The following is a 23,352-nucleotide window of genomic DNA, read 5'->3' on the forward strand; positions in this document are numbered from 1 at the left end:
TGTATGATTTATTAGCATTAATATCAATTATTATAAACTCGTAAAGTTTACCTAATATTACTTTTCATGAGAACTGCTTCACGTTGGCGGCGGAAGGAAGAAAATATAAACAGTTTTATCTTGATGAGAAAGTCCTTTGGCTGCATCCCCGCCCCGGATCACACCCTCCTCGTCTATAACCTCAACCCCCCCCCAAACAACTGTCACCGACAAGTTAACGTCCTCACTGAAGACTGTCGACTTTTAAAACGTCACAACTCAGATATCTAATCATAAAGTGGCGAGATATAAGAGAAAACTCTGTCTCAAAGTACGAGATGATCGTGAGGAGACTCTGACAAGGTGAGCTGATCACTGTAGGAAAGTTGGTGCTGAATCATTTGCACGCAGCATATTTTACTGCTTCCTAACTGTGCAATGTAAAATCGTCCGTTTTCTATTTTTTTTTTTTAGAAAGATGTCTTATCACTGCAAGGATTTAATGGAGCATATCCCATATGTCCCTCCGCTGGTTCTCCACGGCATCTCCATGGATAACGGCGGAGCGCACTACAAAGATGCGCTTCGACTCGGACTGCCTTTCCACCTAGACTCTGCATACCTCGAGCCCATGCACGGCCAGATGTTACCCTACAGACGCTTATCCTACCTCCCCTTTCACGGACCTCTCGGTGTGTGTGATTATTCCTTCGAGCCTGCGTTCATTCGGAAAAGAAACGAAAGGGAGCGACACCGGGTGCGCTGCGTAAACGAGGGTTACGCGCGGCTCCGAGAGCATCTGCCGCAGGAGTTTGAGGACAAAAGGCTCAGCAAAGTGGAGACTTTGCGGGCGGCTATTGATTATATCAAACACCTGCAGAGCCTACTGGACTTAAACGTGTCCGGGATGGGGATGTCACTTGGAGACGCGCGCAACCATGCGCCGTTACCTCAAAGGACAGAGTGCAACAGCGATGGGGAATCCAAAACCGGCCTCAGCGAAAGCGGGGAAATTGTTTACTAGCTCTCAATCCCTCGTTCATCTATGACATGCTGTATATTAATAATATAATATTTGAATATAATTGTGAGTAAAAGGACAAAATGAATGAAAAGGTAAAAAAGAGCAGGGGAAAACAACCATAAGTTTTATACAGTAAAGATGTGACATGGATAAAATGTACTGTAAGAAAGCAAAACATGTCAAACTAACACCATTTAAACTGTCTCCCTTTATTCGATCTAGTGTGCACATGGGGTACCGACATGTTTGCATGTAAGGAGCATAGAAAAACTCCCATCACAGAAAATTATTTTCGGGGAATCTTAGCAGCAAAAATAACAAAATTTGAACACAGAATTTAATTCCTGTCCTTTGGAAACAACGTGTTTAAGGTCATCTGAAGGGGCATTTGACAAGTTAAGAGCCTCATCTCAGCATGAATATTGAAAGTGGATTCAGTGTACAAAGAAAGCCATTGTTTGGGGAAGTTATTATTTTTTGTATTGTATTAAACTCTCATGGACAATTATTATTATCTACAATTATTGACTCTGTTTCAAAGCAAATTAAAGACCTAACAGAATAAAAGCTGTTCAGCAATCAGATGTTCTGTATACTTAAATAACTCAGATTTACAAAACTTTTCTGTGCAGACCAGTTGTGACATACTGTTAAGAAATAATTGTTATTATTGTGTTTACCCTTTTAAGTGGACAACTTATCCCTTACATCTTCTGAATGCGCTGATCATGTGACATGAACAGTCATATGCTTGTGCTTCACAGACAGCAAATGAGTGAGCGACCCAAGAGTTCATAGTGTTTGTCTGAGTTCTTCTAATGGGCCTACACATATCAAAATGCCATCTATGAATAAGGCCTATTCTGTCTAAAATCTTTATGGGCAATGGAAGTGAACATCATATTACAGTAAGGCAGGCTTAACCGGTTCCCAAATCACAGATGTGACATCTCAAACCACAAGTGTCTTCTTAGAACAAAATTTCTCTTGTTGTTTTTAGTTACCTGAGTGCTCTTCAAAGACCACCTACTTACTGTACTATCTCAGGGTTCTCAGGAAGTTTTTCTCTCCTAATAGCTTAAGGAATGCATTTATCAGGGAGCCCTCAGGCTCACAAGAGGAGCCTCCAGAAACACCTAATTTCTATCGTATTTGTGTGTTTATGCTTCCCACCTCCGCTGACCTGCACGGAAGCAGCTCACATTTTCTGATTTTCAGTAATACCAAAACCACAAATTGGGTTAAAAAAAACCCATCAACATGATATTGTATACAAGTAAAAAGGGTGTGGAGAGACCAGCAGAGTGCAGTTCAAGTGAACCGTGTTAGTACGGAAGAATGGCATTGACAGCCATGAAGGCATGACAAATCCTCAACAAAAGGTGTTTGGCTGTGCAGTTTGCGAATTAGACCCAATAATTAGCCAAGTGCTGGTACCCTGGGCTTGATGGTTCAGTGGCATTCCTGAAGATAGAGAACATGAAGCTACTTAAATGAAAGCCTCTGTCATAAAGGATGTTTTCTTTCCTGATGCACACAGGCTGATACTAATCGGATTCCTGCACAGATTCCTTGCAGGCATCGCTCTATTTTCTGGAAAAGTTGTTGTTAATGCATGCATGTGATTTCATACAGACAGAGGAAAAGTTTATAAAAGTGGATGAATTATAATGATTGCAATTAAATTCCAAAGTATTTCTGGAATTACTTCATGTGTTGACCTCCACCAAGGTCAATTTCATGAATCTGTCCAACATTTGCCACGAAAAACTGCACAAAACCTTGTTGTCTTAAACCAACAGATACAACAAAATGCCCATATGCTGTGTTCTGTCTTCTTTCACTTCTGTTGACCTTCTCTCATTGTGACAGCAGGTTTCTGGTCATGCACTGAAGTTCAGAATAACGACAACATCTCACAGACAGGCAGAGACACAGGGCCACCATGGGCCCCAGAGTAAATACACACTCATGCACAATGACAGTACCATCACTGTGCAACAATCGGCACAGAAAAAAAGGTTCTGATAAAGGATATGAAGCATGAAAGATAAAGACAAGTCAAAAGTAAAAAAAAAAAAAAGTAGAATAATCAAGGTGTTGAAGTGGAACTATAAAACTTCCAATGCTTTGTTGGAATCCATATGGAAAAACTAAAAAGGTGATCAGAGGAAACCTCTATGGATGTCAGACATATTTCTACGTGCAAAAGATTCGGGTTCTAATTTAAGCCTGCTAATGTTTTGTTCTATGTGCAACGCTACCCATCTGTGCAGTGCAGGAGAAAAAAATATTCCTGCAAACGTGCATGATGACTGGGCAAGATAAAGTTTATCAGATGAAGTAAGATCAGTGCGGGACCACCGGGAAAGGTTGCTACTACGTGTCGAGACAGAGAGCCCTCATGCATAGAAGGAAACGGAAGAACCAGGAGTCAGAGGACACATGAAGCAGTTCAGCTTAAACACTGAAGTCCCTTTGCTGCTTTGGATATTTAATTTTCCTACAAGCACATGTCAGATTTACTGCTTCAGTGCTAAAATGTTTATCACCATACACACCATTTACAATTCAAACATTTTTTTTTTTACAATAAATAATGCCAATCTTTCAAATCATCATTGCCAGTAGACAACATACAATAGTGTTGATGAAAGTGTTACATTATTAACTACACCAGATAAGGGACCTGCTGTTTTGTTCAGTGTGATATACAGAAGCAATTTCACACAATAAAAATGCTCCAAGTAAAAGTCCTGTATTAAAATTTTTGCTTAAGGAAATGTATGACACACTGAAAGGTCCCCATTAGTGTTATGTAGTGTATTACTGGATCAAGATTGTTGATGCATTAACATTAACAACTACATTAATTTTGTAGCTGGTAAAGTTGGAGCTAATTCTAACTGCTTTGGTTGTTTAGTCTAGAAAATACATCATATTTAACAAACCAATCATATTTTTGCACGTAAACTTTTAATTTGAAATGTGAGTAGTAACTTTAGCTGTGAAAAAAGTAAAAAGTAAAATATTTCCCCATGAAACATTGTAGAGTAGAAGTATAAAGTAGCATTAAAAGGGAAATTCTCAAGTACAAATAACTCAAAAATTGTAAGCACAGTGCAGGAAAAACACAGGAGCAAGTAATGCATCATTAACTGTCATTTAATTTAAATACATATTTACAAGCAGTTAGAAAGTGATCAGCTGTTCAGCAAAATGTGAGTATGAGGTGCAGCACTTGTGTATTTATGTGCAGTCAGTAGACTTGCAGTTCATCCAGCTCTTCAAGGAGAGCGTCTTTTTCCAACTTTAACATGGAGATCTGACGATTTTTGTTGCTCACCTCCTGTCAAAGAAGAAAAGTAAACCAAGATAACCATGACTATATCACACACACACACACTCACAGACAGACATATCAGTGGGGAATTGTTGGTAAAGTACTGGTAGCAGAAGCATCATCTGATTGGAAGAAAAAAATGGACAGAAACCTATACTCTAATAAAAACTCTATAAACTCTAAAAAACATAAGTTTAACTTATTAATTCCCTACGGGGATTAATAAAGTTTTTTCTGATTCTGATCTGATATTGACCATTACTGTTGTCCTTACCTGAGTCAGTACTGAGTGGTGCCACCGGAGGTCACTGTCTGCCACTGCTTCAGGCAGAGAGGGGTTGCTGTTGCTCATGACATTGGGCTCACTCATCACAGAACCCAGAGTACCATTTACCCGTTGGATGCGAGACCTGAGGAGGCAGGACCGGGCCTGGAGAGAGACAGGGTGATTTGAAGCACTATGAGTGACAGGTCATCATTTTAATCTAGAGGTTTCCACAACAGGCTGCTTTTTAAAGAGATAAGAAATTGGAATTAATGGAAATATTTCTAGTTGCAAGTTATGGACTGATTATGTCAGTAAAAGCGTCATGTTTACACCCATTTCTAGATCTAGTGGCAAAGCAAAATTTGTATAGTATAATGCACATTCGGGCCTGATGCAATTTGTCTGACTCAACTTCAGTTCCATTTCCCAGAATAACCTTCAGTGACAGTCAGTGGGTGTATGGGAGTAGAAATATTAAAGCTTGACAATAAATTACTTTGTGATATTGGGGGCTCTTTATGTTTGTAGCCCAAACTGAAACATACATGGTATTATGGTCAGTAAAGTCAGTGAGGCTGTAATCCCAGCAATGCTCTGTACCTCAGCTGCACCTTCGTGGAAGGAGCCAAACCCACTTTTGGTCTCTATGTTGTCCTGCCGGACTCTGTTGTCCTTCAGTCGCTGGAGGTACCAGAGGCGAGCCCTCTCCAGGATCTCCAGCCCAGACCATAGAGCATCCTTCTCCTTCTCTAGATCCTTCAAGCGCTTAATCTGAAATACGTGGACATTTTGATTAAATACAAATATAAGTGAAAAATAGGCAAAGGGTTTAATATAATAACCATACAATCACAACATCCAAGTCTGAGTTTGCCTGTGGACTTTTTCTGCATGTCATCCCCTGTTTTTCATTTCCTGTCATATTTTATCTCTCTACTATCTAATAAAGGTCTAATAAACTACTTGAAAAAAAGAATCAGAATCAGTTCAGATTGATGATATACCCAGGTTTACTGTGTGCATGTATGTTTACACGTGTATTTTGATGGCAACAGGGAGCTGACTAACAAGCCTGACCACTAAAAACCTGGCCTGCAGCCTGATGTAAAGCAGCGTGATTGGCACAGCACTGCCTGTTGTCTTCCAGGGGCCCCAAGGCTTTGTCTATCAGCGGAGCCAATCTACAGAGCAGCAGGAGGCCTTTAGTTCTATTGTCTACACCCAGTTGGATTACGTGACCTTTAAATAGGCTCAAACAGCTATGACTGCTACAGCAACTGGGAATCAGAATATGTGGTGGTGATGATCCACCTTTAGTATCATGAGGTCAGGGCGTCATGATCACATTGTAATGTTAAAGGCATTCCGTGAGCAAGATCAGGAGGACATTAGAAACCCATGACTCCATCATTAATGAATGATTAATATGAGCTGCATTTGATTAATCAAACTTTCAAGAAACACAAATAAGTTACATTATAGAAATTTTCTGTTAACATTACCTCTTTATGTCTGCAATAATAATCTGAAATATATTACTGTTTGTTTTTGGTAGTTACTGTTTGACAGCTCCTTTTATGATCACAGATTTACAGTCAGTGGACAGCAGGTTATATCAAGCCTTTAACAGGAAGCTGTGAGGAGCAGATGTGACATGTGGGAATGTGTCAGTGGGATGACTGCGGCCGTGCTATCTCCAAAACAACACTCAAACATCGAGCAAAGATGGAAAACCTGACTGAAAACAGAACAACTCCACAACTATTTTAGTTATAAATACACAGCATGAAAGATTAATTCCCATAAATAATTCCATTGCCTTAAATAAATGGATAAAAGAAACTCCTAATATTAACATCCAGTCAGACAAGTTGTCTAAATGTCACTGATTAGGTACTTATTCATACAGAAATTAAAACCCTTGTGTTTGCACCAAAACAACCCCCTTCCTTATTTAATAAAAAAACCAAAAAACAATGCTGAATGCTCCCAGCTCTTTCCCTATACATTTAACTCTATTCTGTTTTCAAACACTTTCGTATTATTGTTTTAACGACACCGAAATTTGAGATGGTGCAGAATCATGACTGGAGCTGAAGCAGTGACTGGGTGAACTGATTAGATCAATCGACAGAAAATTAATCATAGTTAATATTAGATATAGATATTTTTTAGGCAAAAAAAGGTTCTCTGGTTGTAGCCTCTCAAGTGTGAAGATCAGTTGCTTAAATATCTTACACTGTAGGTCAGACAAAAAGTAAAAGTCACTTTGGACTCTGGGAAACTGACATTTTCATTGTTTTCTGACATTTCATACACAGTTGACTGAGAAAACAATCAGCGGATTAATCAGTTCTGAAAATCAGCAAGTTGCAGCCCTAATCAACACGGCCCCGTGTTTCTGCTGTTTGTGCACTTTGGCACTCCTTCCTTACTAGCTTGTACTTGTTTGTACTTACAGTGAAATGTCTGACATATAAGTACATATATGGCTGTATCTTAGCACACATCTGTCACAGAAATGTATGTTACGTGAGTCTAAAAGGGACAAAAACCTCGCTCTGCAGATATAGGATTTCTGCTTTTGAAAAATGGCTCATAATGAAACTAACATTCCAGATTCCAGAAGAGGAGAAAAGGTCATGTAAATATACCTCGGCTAAATGTACCAAACTGGTGACAGCTACACAGACTTGAAAGGCAGGAAATACTTAAGTTTGAGCAATAGTAAGCCACAATAACTAACATGACAATAAGGCTGTGCAGTATACTTCAGCCATTTTGCCCACTGTTCATAAACACTGTGCTGAAAACAGGGAAGCAAAACACACCTGAGTACACACAGCAGCTGATAAAAATCACTAACTCAGGAGAAACACACTCATACTCACACAATGAGAAGTAACTGATTAAAATCTAAACCAGGCTCATATCACACCACACACCATCATCTCCCTCCTCACCCATAGGTAGAAGCGAAGTGCGTCCAGGCTGTAGAGGCTGGTCTTGAGCGGGATGATAACCACAGTGTAGGAGCCAGAGACGGAGGGATGACAGGCCATGGAGAGGAGATCAGTCACTGAGTGCTACTACTGCCCCATGTAGCTGGCTGGACAAACAACAAATCACAGCTCGACAGTGGCTGACTCTGAATAATACCACAGAGAGAGAATGAGTATGTATTTGTGTGAGAGGGCAGGAGTGGAAAGAAAAAAAAAAGCAGCAGGATACACAGGCACAGGCAGCAGGGTGCCCCCGGGGCGAGGTAATGAAAAATTCCACATGTCACTGCCATGACTGGTTAATCGACATATAGTGACACACGCAGAGAGAGAGAGAGAGAGAGAGAGAGAGAGAGAGAGAGAGAGAGAGAGAGAGAGGATGGGAAGGTACAACTGACAGTTCAGGATCAATTAAAAGAGAAGAGAAAACAGTGAGTGAGATATATCAGGAAATGTGAAAGTGAATCTGTGGTTGGGAGATTTGAGAAGAGAATGTAGGTGTAACCACACAGTTGTCAGGTCCTGTGCATTCAGTTCAGCACTGTTGGTTAAAAAAAAACAAAAACAAAACAAAACAAAACATTATTCGTCCTAAATCTCAGATTTTAAAGAAAGAAGGGAAGAAAACGGTTTAAATTTCACAATCTCTAAAAGCCTTTCTCAGCTCAGGGACTGGAACAATTTTTGAAGAATCATGTCATCCCTCATTCCTTTGTAGGTGCTGCTGAAAAAGACAGAGTGCATGTGATTATTTTCCCCTTGGTTTCAGGTGAGCTCTCTGTCCCAACATGTTCCCTGGAATGTGACATAACCTGGGGATGAGAGATCACGCAATCTCTGCGAGCACAGAGGCGTGGAGCTCATGCCACCGGACACTGTAGCAACTGAGTATCGATGTTAGGACAAACAGTAAACGGGCTGGTACACTTTTGTTTGTGAAAGCAGGGCAGGATGGATGCAGGGTGGAGTACTCATGGATTTCAGCCACTGTGTATTGACATGAACGTCATTACTATCAGCGCTCAGCTGTTCAGCTGGTCAGTGCCAGCACAGAAAATCAGCGGCACATGTTTTTTATTACTGCCTCAGGCCAAATTGGCTGTTAGACCCAGTGAATGGAAGGAAATCCAGAATAACACTGTTGAAGTAATTTTAACTTACTATGATGTATAAAGGAAGAATAGATTAGATTAGAATAGAATAGAAGATTAGATTAGAATAGATTATATCAGAAGAACTAGGTTTATAAAAGGAAGATCGTTTTTAAAAGGGGAGTTTGATCATGTGAAAAGCATCACAATTGTATAATAGTGGAAGTAAACAGAAGTAATATCATTCTTGTACTTGTACCAATACAACAATTCTACTTGATTAAAAGTTCATACATTTACATATACACATTTTATGGGAAATATAGGATCCGTAGTTTTTGTATCTGACCCATCCTGCTAACTAAAATCATAAATGTCTGCTGTCTGTTCTATAATATTTGGCCATTTTTCCATCATTTGTGATTCTAAACTGAAATTTCAAGATTGTTCTTTTAATCTGCTGACAGTGTAGATATGCACTGTGTATTGTGTTTTGACTGTTCAGTAACTTTGGCTGAGCGTGTTTCTCCTGAGGGCAGACCTTTTAACAGACCTCCCTGTTTGAGGATGTCAATATGGGACCTCCTATAGATCCTACATTACTAGATTATCACACCTCTGTATGGTAAAAACCACCAGATATAAAGCAGTTCACTTGATTTGAGATATGACTGGATGTGTGAGCAGAATTCCTTCACTTATCGCTGTGTCTCTGGTTTTTAAGTGCTTTTAAGCTGCAGCCCTGCTTGATGACCAGCAGAGGGAGCTGTAAGTACATTCCAGTGCATCAGAGTTGAGGATCACACTCAGAGCTGACATTTTGTGACTCTTTGTGATATTCTTGTTGGAGTGTGCAGCTGTAGTTTTACAAAACACCAGATGGCACCACACACTAAAGATCCAGAGCACTAAGACTTCCTCAAAAATATGTCAACTATTTTCAGGCTTTCTGCACTCCATGCTGTGAAATACCTTTGTTATTTTTACTTGCATAAGAATTGATATGTTCCAATTACAGTGCTAATAATGTGTTCTTTGTCCTGCCATTTTTACAGCCTACAGTTTATTGGAAACAAAACAATGTGAACTTAATTTTAATTGCAAAAGAAGACCAAATTAAAAAATCACTTTAACAGAGGTATCCCCTGTAGATGCTGAAAGCTGTTTTTCTGGAGTATTTTCTCATGTCAGTGAACACAGGTCACAAGCTGAGGCCAGGACAACACTCAGATCAAAACATGGGATTAAGCTGCTACAGAGGAATGGTTCTCTGTGCTCTTGCATCCCTGAGACGGGGCCTGAGGGGAACCCATGACCCCGTGTGATATCATGAGACATGTGACTGTCACCAGAAAAGAGCCTAAAGCTCTAAATGAGCTCATGATATCATGAACACCAAGAAATGTGTTTTCCCACACTGATTGCCCATTTTAAGCTGATTGCAGCCACTTGAGATTCTTTTCTGGGAGTAAACACAATTTTAAAATTTGCGCACAGTTCATATGTTAGCTGCCCACCCACAGTAAAGTCTCACTTGTGGCAGCAGCCTTTTCGCTGTTATCTCAAAGATGCAACAGGCAAGATCATGATGAGTTTCTTGCGTGGGCCCCCCTAGGAGGAAGTTCACCACATCGTCCCACAACTAGTGTAAATATATTCATACAAGCTACATTTCACACATGTATATTATTGAGGTGTACTCTTAAGTTTTAAATACACACGTACTGCAGTAACCCATTTCCCCCTCTCCTGACTCTTTTAGTCACTACCACTACTTTGCGGCTGGTAGTTGGCCCCTAGATGCTTCCTGTCTCACTCTTTCATACTCAAAGACACTTTCACACACACACACGCACACAAACATATTTGCTCCTTCGCTGTCACTGTTGCTTTCATGCATCATTTTTAAACCACGAAGAATAAAAATGACACGTGGATGCACATACTCCAGCAGCTGAAATGGTATGCACTTACATGGTCATATACATCAAAATACAAAATAATTATATATATATGTATTTTTTCCACATTCAGCTCTGTAAAACAGAACTGAAGAGACTCCGCCTGGCAGAATTGACACATTATTCCCGGCCAAAGAAGCTGGAGAGGAGAAGGGAGTGCCCCTTCTCCTCTCCAGCCCACGCCAGCACTGGCCACTAAAGGCTCACTGTTCCAGAACATAGCTCCCAGGAATCTTATCCAGATACGTAACTCCCCCCAGACACACACACACACAGGCACAGACTTCCATTAGAAATGAAAGAACTGCATCTCTCGCTTGTCTCTCAAGGGGCCTCATTAGAGACTGACACTCACCTCCTTGTCCTGAGACCCAAATCCACACATGAGAATGAGGAAAAACAAATCTTATTGCAGAAGTAAGTATTAACACACCAACGTGACAACTCATAGATTTGCTTTCTTTGCCCAAATAAAGTTCTGTGTTAGATATAGATAATGGAGTCTATAAGCAGTAGTTCAAAATGCTGCAAAATAAATCCAAGATAAAAGATACAATAATAAAAAATAAGGTAACCTCCAACCTTCAAGACCATAGTTTTTGTTATCATCAAAAAATAGTACTGTTTTTAGCACTGAATGAATACACATTTAGTGCCCTCATGAGCATTTCCAGGAGCAGGACTGTGTTTGTGGGATCGACTCCAAAACTACACTGACTACGGTCATGATAATGAAAGCACGCAGTGTAATGGCGTTGCTCACTGAGGTGTTTTTTGGTAGTTTTTGAACAACAATGGATGCTCTATAGCACAGAGCAACGAACCACTGTGTATCAGACTTTGGATACACAAGCAATACTTGTTAGTGGGATAGTTGTTGTAAAGAGGCAGATACACTTGGATTTGAAAACAGAAGGAAGTAAGGCCTCCATCTAGGGACAGCTCAACAGTGTTCAGTCTGGAGCTTAAGTCATCCCAGTGGTATCCTTCACACCACATACTGGCCAGGCTGGTAAACATGCACGTGCTGTGTGCAGCTTACTGATGTCACATGGCTTCATGGAAGTGCACTTCAAATTTTCCATTTTACTGCTTAGTCAGAACCAACAGTTTTCCTAGTTGAAATAATCATACACTCTAACAAATCAGCAAGATGCATGATGCATGTTTTATCTTTATCTTTCTCTCTTTATTCTTTCTCTTGACAGGTATCATGTGGTCAGACAAAGCACACTGCTGCATACCTTGGAAACTGTACCCAAACCCAGCTGGCCCTGTTACCCAGCTGGTCCTGACACCATACCATGGGCCCCCAGCACTCCAAATAACCAACTCCCCCTCGAAACCTGAAGGCCTCTTCTTTCCACTTCTCTTCTTCCATCTCTATCTTCCTTCCTCACCCTCCTTCCCCTTTCAGAGAGTTGTCTGGACAACTCTCATCTGGATATAGCCTCACTGCTCACTATCAACACTAATTAAAAGGTCACTTAGCCTGGTGTCTTATAGACCAGAATCGTACTTTACCTTTTTATGATATATTGTGGACTTTATCCAATGACATTTTCCAATGACATTGTAATTTGTTGCTTTAAACTGAGTCATAAAACCACCAAAAGAGAACTGACAGATAAGGTTGATTGCCAGTCATGCATGCTGATTTCACAACTGATAGTCACAGGTGCTAAAGTGAATGCATGAAATATCTGATTTTCTCTGTAAACTACCAGTTTAATAATATACATGAAGATTTCTGCTCTGCATTCCTACAGTTTAAAACAAGAACGTTAATATTACTGTTTACAATCACACACACACACACACACACTTCTCTCTTATATCAGCACACTCATTCGTTCCCTCATTCATTTACCCCCTCCTCCAGCCAGTCATGCATGCACACACATCCAAACTCACAAACATGTTCCATGTCCTCTCTGTCTCTTTTGTGTCTCTCACAAATACACATATTGTCACGCTCACGCACAGCCCAACACTACACGGCCAGATGGAAACCAGATGTTCCCCAGATGTAGATAAGGGGCGAAAACACATCAGCTGAAGTGCACCACCTTTTCACCTCAGCTGCACGAAGCAGAAACAGACAGCCTCCCACTGAAGTTCTGAATGGCACTTACAGTATATTTTTCAGAGAGTTAAGTTTCTTACTGTCATTCCTGCAGTTTGCTTTTAAAATAAGCTTACATGTTATTTGGAGAGGGAAGGTTTCATTCTATTTTTGTTCGACTTTCTCATGATGCTTCGTGTTTCTTTGTCTTGCTGTGACTTTGGCTCTAGTTTTGACATTGAACTAGTCTCAAAGTCACTCCAGTTAGACCATAACAAGTCCCTCTCAGACACATAAGCAGGGACAAAAACAAAGGATCAATTTGCACTCGTCTCGTGCCACCCTTCAACCCCTTCCCCTTCTCCTCTGCCCACGCCCACAAACACACTCTGCAAAAACAATATTTTAAAAAGCGTGATGTTATCACCTCCAGCCACAGGCTGCGCTGAAAAGAACAAGAAGTGCTTTAAATTTACAGGTAAATGCACAAAGGTAACATGCACACTTGAATACTCATACTGACCGCCACTGCTTAAAGAAAATAAATCTATACGTTATACCAGCAGCCCCCAGGCAAGCCCCTGAGAACCCACCCCCCCCAAAGCAAACACAGTGAGTCAGGGTCTCCTTGGGCACATTTCATCTTAAACCCGTTAACCCTGACATGCAAGCTCCCCTGGTGAACCCCTGACAATATCCAGCTGCCAGCGAGCAGCCTCGCTCTCCCTGCACCCCAAATTTCTGCAGACCCTCTCTGAACAAGCACACATCCACACACACTCACACACAATCTTTCACTCTCTTACACATACACTTATGAAATCAGAGCACAGCTCACTCCTCCACCCTCCCCCACAACCCCACCTGTGGCCTCCACAGCTGGGCAAATGCTCCCATGGAAACACCTCCCACTTACGTACAGAGTACTTGAGTGTGTGTGTGCGTAACTTCATTTTTGGGTTCACTGCCTTTTTTATTCCTCTGTGTATTTTCAATACTCCCCCGCCACCTCTCACAAAGTACAAAGTTCCAAATTTAGTTTACACCCCAGGGATCATTTGTGTTTAGTGATAAATAAAGCAGAACGAATTGCGTAGTGTATCCCAGCCTGGATAAAAAGTTACTCCCCAGCTGGTATTTAAATCCCAGAGTGAATAGATTTGATAATTTATAGGTTTAACATCACAGCCCCCCACAAAGACAAAACTTATTTTTAATCTTTTTGGAACCATCAGACAGAGCCAAATACAAATGTGAAATTGTTTAAGTTAAGATAAAATTCTTGGCAAGAGCCATTTAAATGACATTATCCTCTAAAAAATGATCTTTTTCCAACCAGGCTTTTCTTAGTTTTAATGCTGCATTACCTGTAATTCTGCAAATCTATCTTTACTGGGATCAGTTAGTTTTTCATACTCTTACTGTACATAATGTAGCTTTGGCACTATATTAGCCTGCAGGTATCCTTCACTACTGCTGTGCATAGATTGTTTTTGGTTAGATCTCTATCTGCCCTATGAGTCTTTGCATGTATACGTGCATGACTGCACACATGGAAGAACAGCTTGAAGGTGATAAGTTGTCTTTGCAACTTGTAGACATAAATCACCACATGAGGCTCTTTGTCTCTCATATCAGCAGTTAGCAGGCAGCTCTGAAAGCTCGCCTAAATGTTACACTGTTTTTTTTTCTCTTTTACGTGCTTAATTTTGTTTCTATTTTCCTGTAATTCTCTGCCAATTTGCCATTTCCTACACCACGTTTCTACACGACGTCTCTCTCTTCTTGCTCAGTGCTCGCAATTTGTTGTGGTACGTTGGGAAATTATCATTGACGTAAAGTATCTACTGTCTGTGGTGAGACTCTTCTCAGTATTTGCTTCCGCAACTGAAGGGCAAAAGGATGTGGAAAGCCCCATACTGCACCTGTGAACCAACAACTTCCTCTCCTCTGTATTTCATCCTGCCTTCTCTCTATCACAGCTTCCCTTTCACCAGAGAGACTTCCTGTTGAATTGAGACTACCATATGGTGCACACCATACAGCCTCTTGGTGTTTCGCTAAAGAGCAAAGTTCAGCACTAAACTCTCAGTTTCAAGGTTTTGGTTTAATCGATGACCTCTGACCTGCAGCTCTCTGAAACCTCTGTCTATTCCGGAGTGAAACCAAACAGCATTTTAATATCAAAACAAGATAGTGATGCACTAAATATTACTGATGATATTAGACAGTTAAATTTGTACTGTGCAAAAAGAAGAAGCACGATGTGTCTGTCTTTTTATAAATGCCAGAATTTATTTTAGATGATGTACACATGACAAAAGTAATTTTGCGAGAATGACTGGTTGCACAACACTGTTATGCATAATGAACTTAAAGGAATTTTGGAAAATTTTCTCATTTAGTTTCTTGTCTTGGGTATCTATGTCAGTGTAAACACAGTGAAAACCTTGCTGATGACATTTAGTTAGTATTAAATTTATTTTCTTTGTTGTGGTTGAGGTTTTGAACTAACTTCTTCACGGTGGTACATAAAATTAAGCATTCGATATTTAATTAACAACATCCTTTGATAAGGTGTTTTCATACTATATTTGTATTATTCTCTTCCTCATCTGATATGTCCTCCAAATATCATTATGTTACAGATCACTTCCAACTGATTAACGGTCACACCAAATACAGTTACAAAAGACTGCCTGCGGCTGTAGGATGTATGTAGGGTTAATGTTCTAATGGGCTCTCTGTTGTACCCTTTGTTTGCTTTATTCCTACAGTTAATCAGTAACATTTGAATGAAAAGAGGTGAATCTTTTTTTTGTTGCAAGCACAAGACCCACCATGACAGTACCCCAGCACGTCGTCTTCTGACCCGAGTCACACTGCTCTATGTGACTGTTGTTTTACAAGCATGCTAATGTATTCAAAGGGCACTGACCGTGGAGGGGAGACAATGGGCTTAATGACTGCGTAACCAACTGTAATATACAGCACAGGATTAAGGATGGGAGGGGGGAGGCACACCAAAACACACACAGCACTGTAGACAACAAGAAGAGGATTAGGAATTTAGTGAAGAACAACAAACCAACTGTAAATACAGGTCAGAGAGCTGACAAAACAGTGAGCGATCATGCTGCTAAAACCTCATTGTCTACTGTCAAATATGACAGTGTATAAAGACCACTTGACTCGCAGATTAGCAGGGCATTAGGGAACTGGGACACTACCCTAATCTGACTATTATACATGATGGGAAACCTAAAATAACTCAGCATTTAGAGGTTTGTGCTGAATTGTATAATTATCATCTTATTTTTTTTTCCTTAATGGGAACTGTTCAGCCCTCCCTCCTGCCCAACCTATTAATTTTCATACAGTTCCTTTCTGTTCAGAATCCAAGTAAGTTAAGTCGAAAACTGATTTTTTTTTTTTTTTTTTTTTGGTAAAACTCATAAACACACTTGGTTGCATTTGGGGAAACTCTTGTGTTGAACTAACTTGAACTTTTGCAAAGCGTCCCCTCATGTGAAAATAGCATTTTCCAACCAAGAAACATTCCATAGTGGTGACATAAGTACTTCTGGGCCACGGCTGTCACACACTGCAAACACAAACAATGACCGCTCCACAGTCACTGCTACCTGCTTTGACATTATGAAAGCAGAGCATCTCATAAACAGCAGCGGATTGAACATTGTATTTGCAGCGGTCCAGGGGCTGCGTGAAAAACCTGGAATAACCTTTCCAAGTGAGGGGCGTTGGTTGACTAGAAGGCCTCTTAGATGACTCTTATATTATGTCACTCAAAAGCTATGCAACAATAAGACTGCTACCCTTATAGTGAGTGAAAAAAACGTAACAGAGAACCTATGTAATAATAGGAAAGAAGAGAACCTATTTCACAGTGGCAAGAGGAAAGGAGAACCTACAGTGTCATAATAGCTACGGAAAACAGAAATGGTTCACGACCGGGGTAGAAAGGGCACCGAGAAGCACGTGATGTAATAGGGAAAAGCTACTGAGCACTCATAAATTAATTGGAAATAAAGATATTGCAAGAGTTTGAAGGAGAAAAATGCAAAGGAGGGAAACTTAATGTTCATGATGATTAAAATGATTAGAATTCTGCATTTTACATATGGAAAAATGAGAAAAAAAATATCCTCTTGTAACTTTATTTGTACGGGTGGAGCTAACAATTACTTTCTTCTATACAAATTATTTTCTCAATTAACTGTTTAATCATAGAAAAATCATTAAAATACACCAACTTTGTGTTCTGAATACCCACGCTGGCATTGTCAAAAGCCTAATTCAAAACCCTCCAAAACCCAAAGATATTCAGTTTATTATTAAAAAATACAATAGAAAACCAGCATTTAAGAGCCTGATATTACATGGCAAGTGTTTTGTATTCCTTTCTTGAAAAAATACTTAAATTATTAATCGTGCTGTTTAATCTTCCATGGATTAATTTATTGCTTAAGTTATATTAGTTAAACAGACCATGGCTTTAATTGGTGGACTTTCATCCAGGTAGCTGAAGAACACCTTGGTACATTAAAGAAGAAAAAGAAAAGTCATTAAATGTGAAATTCTTGTTAGCCTTTAGTTTAGGACTGAATCAGTCAGTATTTTTCTTTTAATTAGGTTTTCTATACAGATTCACTTGAATCTGATTTATCTTGCCAAAATACAGGTCAATTAAGAGGTCAAAAAGTCAAACTCTTTTTCAGTTATAGAGACAGATTGTCCTATTTCTTCTTTACTTCACATGGCACATGGCCGTGTACAGACTGTCCCAGTGCTTTTTACCACTGCATAGACTCATATATATCCAAATGGGGATGTGGTAAATCTGCAGGAGAAGAAGTCAAAATGGAGCTGCCTGTCCCGCTCACGTTGCAGCCCAACGTGACTTGAGGATGTGGGCGCGGTGCCAAAACAAAACGTGATGCAAGTACTACACGAGAATGTGTGTCACATTTGAGGGAGAAGGGGAAATGGCCGCCATTGCCAAGTTATTTGACCTACTTCTAGCCGCTGCGAAGAAGAAGCGAAGCACAAGGGCGCAGCAGAGTAGAGGAGCAACAGGTTTGGAGCAGGAGCGCACAGAGAAAATCAGGGGATTTTTGCGTTATTCACAGAGATAACAGGGTAAGAAACTGTTTATTATTATAATTAATAATTTTATAGATGTACAACAGGTTTACGTGCAAGTATAACACTTCTCCCTTCTCATGCATTTTGGATATGTTTTTCTGCATTGCGTTTAATTGTAATAAGAAATTACGGAGGCGTTGTTTACCTCCTGGAGAAGAGCCAACAATAACTGTTTTGATGGAAACCACGTGACCGACTTCTCTCGTAGGACGTCCCCCCTGCATGTCTTATGAGTCCATAACAAACAAGTCGCAGATAAGGGGACGTGAACAGCCCTTCGGTGGGTCGGGTCTACTAAAACTTCTCAACGTGACAGTGTTTATTTCCACGGGGCCGTGGGGGGGACACCTTTCATTCCTCTGTCACTGGATGAATTGTGCGTAGTTTGGAGTGGAAACGCCGAAGCCGTCAAACTCCTCGCTTTTTAACACTTTGAGATACTAACGCTGATGGTAAGAGGAAAATATATATATTTTAAAAAGTTTCCTTGTCAGTGTTTAAGGTTATTTCTTTATTTTGTTTTTCGCTTGTTTGGGTTTATTTTAGATTTGGCCTGGATAGATGTGAGGCTGATTCAGTTTTAGAAGAAGCTTGTCATCGCTTTACTATACGTTAGTGGGCATTAATAAGAATCGGTGCCGGTGGAAATGTTAGAGAAACACTATTTTGCTGTTGTTGGTAATATTTTAGTAAATATTGTGTGGCTGTTGTGCGCGTAGTACGAGATCCAAGTATCATGACAAGTTGCGGACTGTTTGTGTGTCGCATCTCATTGACCCACATCCTCACGGAGCCTAACTGCGTCACGCAGAAGTTTTTTCTCCAGACTTTACTCGTTTTACAAACTAAACTAAGCTCGGTTTCCTCTGGTTATTGTGTTGGAGGAGTTGCAGAGATACCTGGTGCATTTTTAAACTGCAGTGACCTTAATTTTTGGAGAGTTTGGGGTAGATTTTCGTGGGTGTTCGTGGGGGCTCGGTGTTTTTCTGGCACTGGGGACACCGACCGCTGTGGGAACCTGATCTGCATACCGCGCCCACTTCATCCTCGACGCAAACAACTTTCACTCGGAGACTAGAGCAGCCCCTGTTGATGAAAGAAAGCAATTGTGGCTTTTTTTTTGTTTTTTTATGTTTTTTTTCCATGTTAATCCGGCTGCGAAGGAAACACAAATTGAAGCTGCGTTGGTAACTATCTATAATGAATAGAGATTAGACCAAAGTGCGCACTTAGGAAAATGTTTGATTTGAGTCGCCTGCAGTGGTTTCCTACACATGGTTTTTAACAGTTTATATGGGTAGACTGACATCGTAAAATTACAAGCTATTTGACTTGTGAAAGTGGTCCTCTTAGCCGTATATTCTGTATGTGTCAAACAATTGCGCAACGCTCTGAAGACCCCCCCCCCCGCGCGCCCCCGGCTTTTTTTTTTTTAACCCAGACTTTTACTTCTGTCTGCAGGCTGATCTTGGACTGATATGGTGGCATGTTGGTGTTTCTAGAAGTCACTTTGTACATATTAACTACCAATTAAGCACCTAATTAAGCAGTTATAATAAATGGCTTGCTGTGTTTAAAACATCACTAACAAAACTCAGCACTGATGCTCCTTTGTATTTTAGAATGAGTATATCCTGTCAAAAAGCTAAAGCATGTTTTGGGCACAGGGCCCATGTGCATGACAGGGCCTCAAGATCAAATGATAAAAAGAAAGGAACCACCTTAGCAACTTAGCTGCTGGTATAGTTGCATGTTAGTGATGTATGTTACCAAGCAAAAATGCAATTAGTCACATCACCACAAAACAACTGCAATTGCTGAGGGTCCCCTGAGGGTCTGGGGTCCAGGTTTGGGCATAAGGTATTTGAGTGAGACCTTATAAAGTGTAGTATTACTTCAGTAGCAGAACCATATATCTTTGCAGTAGTTACTGCCCATCCCAGAACACACCTATCATCTTCTCTTACTACCAACGCGCAGCTGATAAAGCACAGAGCAGTCAGTTTAGTGGGAGTCAAACAGAGGCTCAGTCACTACAGAGTCAGCAAAGGATGTAGCTGTTATCCACCTCTATGTAAAACATTATGTGACTCTACATAGAGATAATTCATTATGTGATATGAAGAAGCTGGAAACTGAAGGCAGTGAGGTAATTACCAGTGTAGATCAGTCTCAGAATTCAACAGTATTACTCTAATTAAATGTGCCAGATGGTTAAAGCTGCAAACATCTATCACAAGAGGTCTACACGAGCCTTTTCTCAGTGTGACCTGCTGACCTTTACTGTCGACCTTTGACTGGCAGACACCAGAGCAGGTGGAGAACCTGGTTCACTTTGACACTGCAGCAGGGCAGCGAATGTTGCTGGAGATTTATTTGGTGTTTGGTTCAGTTACCTGTTGCTGCAGTAATTACTCAGCGGGTTAGAGCACATGTGTATTTGATCACATAAAACACGAAAGGCGCTCAAGAGGGCAAATGGTGTGTGGTGGTGGTGGTTTGGGGGGGGTGGGGGGTCCATTGAGCATTTTATAGCTTGTGTGCGTGTAATCTGTGCCAGTAAAACCCCAGATCACACCTCATTGAAACTCTGCAGGGCTGACAGAGCCAGCACTCAACCTCTGCCCTTCCTCAAACGCTGTGTGTGTCTGTATGTTTTTGTTCTCTGATAGGGACATGGCGATGGCCTCTCCATCAACATCAACCACAGGGCCAGCTACGGCATCTGAGTCAGAGCTCTCCCGCCTGGGGGGCGTCGAGGCCTTGAAGCTGAAAGTGGGGCCGGTGCGGAGGAACCTCTTTGGGCCCGTGGACCACCAGCAGCTGCAGCAGGACTTCCAGAAGCTCCTCTGTATGAGCGTGGAGGTGGCCAACAAGCGGTGGAACTTCGATTTCCAGACTGATCTGCCAGGAGATGGCTCCAGCATCGAGTGGGAGGAGCTCAGGTGCCAGGAAGTGCCGGCATTTTACCGCAGCTGCATGATGAGGCCAGTGGTGCGGCCTGGAGTCGGAATGACAAAGGGCATAAGGCGGACGTCGTCTTCTTCGGGCGAGGGTTCCCCAATGTCCAGCAGCTCGTCTGGGTCTGGGGATGAGTACCTGGAAGTGACCACCAGGGGCTGCTACAGGGTGCAACGGCCAGGCAAACGTAGACAGTCCGCCATCACAGGTCAGTCCACGGAATATCTTGGTTAAAGAAATAGTTTGACATTTCTGGAAATCCAGTCATTTGCATCCTTGCAGAGTTAGAAGATTGATGCCACTCTCAGATATGAAAATGATGAGCACAAGTCCCAAAATGTCGAACATATCCGTTAAAACTGCCTTGATTTGAGTTATTTCACTATCTGAATTTTTTCTGACTTTGCATCGTTTTCTTTTTCCCCACTCTCCAGATTTCTTCAAGGTGAAGAAGAGGCGGCTTCTGCATTACAAAGAATCTTCCCGGCAGTAGAAAAGCACGACGAGACCCAGTGGAGGATCATTAAGTGGTCCGCATCCCTCCTCACGTCACCTCACATAGATATGTGTCATATCATATGTATATATGTAGCAGTTCGCAACTGACTGCCCACAAGCTCATACAGCGTGGGCTGAAAAACTCCTCTGACGCCACATACCTTTAATTCTCAGCACAAGGAAGCTACAGTTTTCCTTTTTAGAGTCTGTAAATCAAACTCAGACTCTAGAAACGGTTTTTGTGGATAATTACGAATTTATACTGTATATATTCTATATACTGTTTTCCTCAGCTGACTAAACTGTGAAATAATTTTGAATGCACTCTTTCAGGAAATAACAAAAAAAAACAAAAAAAAAACGGGCTCTAGTTCTACGAGGTTAAGTTTCTCCTGAACGGGCCTTGGACCTCAATCCTCGACCTTTGTTCTCCCTCTCGCTAAAAGTCGTAAGAGGTTTTGATTAGATGAGTTGCTATTCCTGGCCTCGCATCACACTTAGCCTTTAGTCTCACCCCACAGCTCCGAAAGCTCTAGTAGAGCCAGGGGTCAAAACCTCACCCGGGGTTCAAAATTTTGGCAGTGCGACTGTGATTAGTGCCAGGTCAAAGGTCAACGGTGGAGGTTTAGCGATGAGGTAATGCGGCCGTACCCGTACGACAGTGACTTAAATTCAGAGTAAAAATAATAATGTTCAATATGTGACTATTTATTTATTATTCACGGTGCTAGTTCATCGTCTAAATAAAATAAAAGAAAAAAATAGGCAAGCAATGTGTAAACGAGGTAAGATAAGGTGTTTGTGGAACCCTGTGCCATTGCCCCCAAATTATGCCTAAGACTATAAGTCATCATGGCTCATATACACTCCACCGTTGCCACTCAAAAATATTGGCCATATATATTTTACACCATCACAACATAGCAAAATATGTAAAAACTATATTCTCTTTTTGCTTTGTATTATTTGCATAATGGGGTTGTAAAAATCTACTTTTTGGCAACAGACCAGAACATACCTTATTTAGCTGTATGCTGTTTTTTTTTTCAGTTTTATGCTTTTAAAAATGTAGCATTTTCCTCTCTTTGTCTTCATGCGATATCCACCTAGTAGGTTTTAAATACGCCTCTTTTCTCCATGAAGGGAATGTAGCGTTTTATCACTGCGTTGCAGCTCAGAAGAATCTAAACATTTGGTTCTACTTTTGGTAATTTTTTTGTTGAGCTGCGTCACATATTCTATCGCCGTGCAGTTTCAGAAGTGTTTGCATTGTTTATATCTGCGTATAGATGTTTGTGTGTGTGAATGTGTTGATGTGGTTTTATCTAGAGGTTTTCACCAGTTGTTAAAAGTTGTGGCAGCTGAGGCCGTTGAACCAAAGAGAAATTTCGATGCCATTTAATCAGAAATACGTCATTTACACAAGTCGCTTACAGTCTGAGTGACCAGTTATGGGTCACAGAACGTCTCAAACGCATTGCGATATTCAGGTATCAAGTGAAAACATACAAAAAAAAAAAAAAAAGACAAAATTGCTGCATTTTGAAACCAAGTTTTCTAGTTTAATGTGGTCCATAACTGCTCCACCTTCAAGCCTGGTGACTCAAACAGGGTGTACCTACTCTTCTCTCCCTACCTTCAGTCATTCTAGTTTTCTATTTGGATAAAAAGCCATAACCTGAATTAATCCACTCTTACTACCTCATTAAGTGATTCAGTAACTCAAAGAAGTTAGATACATACAGAAAAAAAAACAAAACCAATGTAGCTCAGGTTTGCGTCTACAGGCACGAAAGAGAGACAGAAGCAGTTATTCTGTTGTGGTAAAAGCTGTCGAGGTTCAACTCTCCGTGTAGAGTTTCACATCAGGTAAAAGAGTCAGTGTGTCAGAGCGAGGCCCTGCTCCATGCAGAGGAAACTCCAGTCCCCCAAGGGTGGGGGGGCAGGCAGCTTTTGTTGTCTCTCGCTCTCTCACTGCCTCACTTTGCTTTGAC

General features: G+C 40.9%; 3 protein-coding genes across 4 annotated transcripts; 2 read left to right on the forward strand and 1 right to left on the reverse strand.

Annotated features, from left to right (window-relative positions):
- The first annotated feature begins 213 nt into the window (after positions 1 to 213).
- Positions 214 to 1,548, forward strand: LOC121176329 (achaete-scute homolog 4-like). The gene is made up of 2 exons (XM_041030376.1): positions 214 to 342; positions 454 to 1,548. Exon 2 carries the CDS (start codon positions 458 to 460, stop codon positions 1,001 to 1,003), a length of 546 nt encoding a protein of 181 aa, XP_040886310.1. The 5' UTR covers positions 214 to 342; positions 454 to 457; the 3' UTR covers positions 1,004 to 1,548.
- A 1,934-nt stretch (positions 1,549 to 3,482) lies between these two features.
- sapcd1 (suppressor APC domain containing 1) lies at positions 3,483 to 7,821 on the reverse strand. The gene is made up of 4 exons (XM_041030351.1): positions 7,578 to 7,821; positions 5,215 to 5,385; positions 4,621 to 4,776; positions 3,483 to 4,352 (listed from the first exon to the last, which is right to left on the reverse strand). Exons 1-4 carry the CDS (start codon positions 7,674 to 7,676, stop codon positions 4,263 to 4,265), a joined length of 516 nt encoding a protein of 171 aa, XP_040886285.1. The 5' UTR covers positions 7,677 to 7,821; the 3' UTR covers positions 3,483 to 4,262.
- Positions 7,822 to 17,737: 9,916 nt separating this feature from the next.
- cdkn1d (cyclin-dependent kinase inhibitor 1D) lies at positions 17,738 to 22,910 on the forward strand. 2 transcript variants are annotated; one of them, XM_041029742.1, is made up of 3 exons: positions 17,738 to 17,893; positions 20,572 to 21,068; positions 21,295 to 22,910. In XM_041029742.1, exons 2-3 carry the CDS (start codon positions 20,576 to 20,578, stop codon positions 21,351 to 21,353), a joined length of 552 nt encoding a protein of 183 aa, XP_040885676.1. In that variant the 5' UTR covers positions 17,738 to 17,893; positions 20,572 to 20,575; the 3' UTR covers positions 21,354 to 22,910. The 2 variants fall into 2 exon arrangements, with proteins under 2 accessions (XP_040885676.1, XP_040885675.1); XM_041029741.1 differs by lacking the exon at positions 17,738 to 17,893 and adding an exon at positions 18,148 to 18,351.
- The last annotated feature ends 442 nt before the right edge of the window (positions 22,911 to 23,352 follow it).

Source organism: Toxotes jaculatrix, chromosome 22, assembly GCF_017976425.1.
Source record: "Toxotes jaculatrix isolate fToxJac2 chromosome 22, fToxJac2.pri, whole genome shotgun sequence".
NCBI classification, from domain to species: Eukaryota; Metazoa; Chordata; class Actinopteri; family Toxotidae; genus Toxotes; species Toxotes jaculatrix.

Coding starts and splice junctions, on each gene's coding strand:
- LOC121176329 (XM_041030376.1), top strand. CDS start 458: ATGTCTTATCACTGCAAGGATTTAATGGAGCATATCCCATATGTCCCT.
- sapcd1 (XM_041030351.1), bottom strand. CDS start 7,676: ATGGCCTGTCATCCCTCCGTCTCTGGCTCCTACACTGTGGTTATCATC. Junction 5,386..7,577: donor CACTTCGCTTCTACCTATGG/GTGAGGAGGGAG, acceptor CACGTATTTCAG/ATTAAGCGCTTGAAGGATCT. Junction 4,353..4,620: donor ACCACTCAGTACTGACTCAG/GTAAGGACAACA, acceptor CTTCTTTGACAG/GAGGTGAGCAACAAAAATCG.
- cdkn1d (XM_041029742.1), top strand. CDS start 20,576: ATGGCGATGGCCTCTCCATCAACATCAACCACAGGGCCAGCTACGGCA. Junction 21,069..21,294: donor TAGACAGTCCGCCATCACAG/GTCAGTCCACGG, acceptor CCCACTCTCCAG/ATTTCTTCAAGGTGAAGAAG.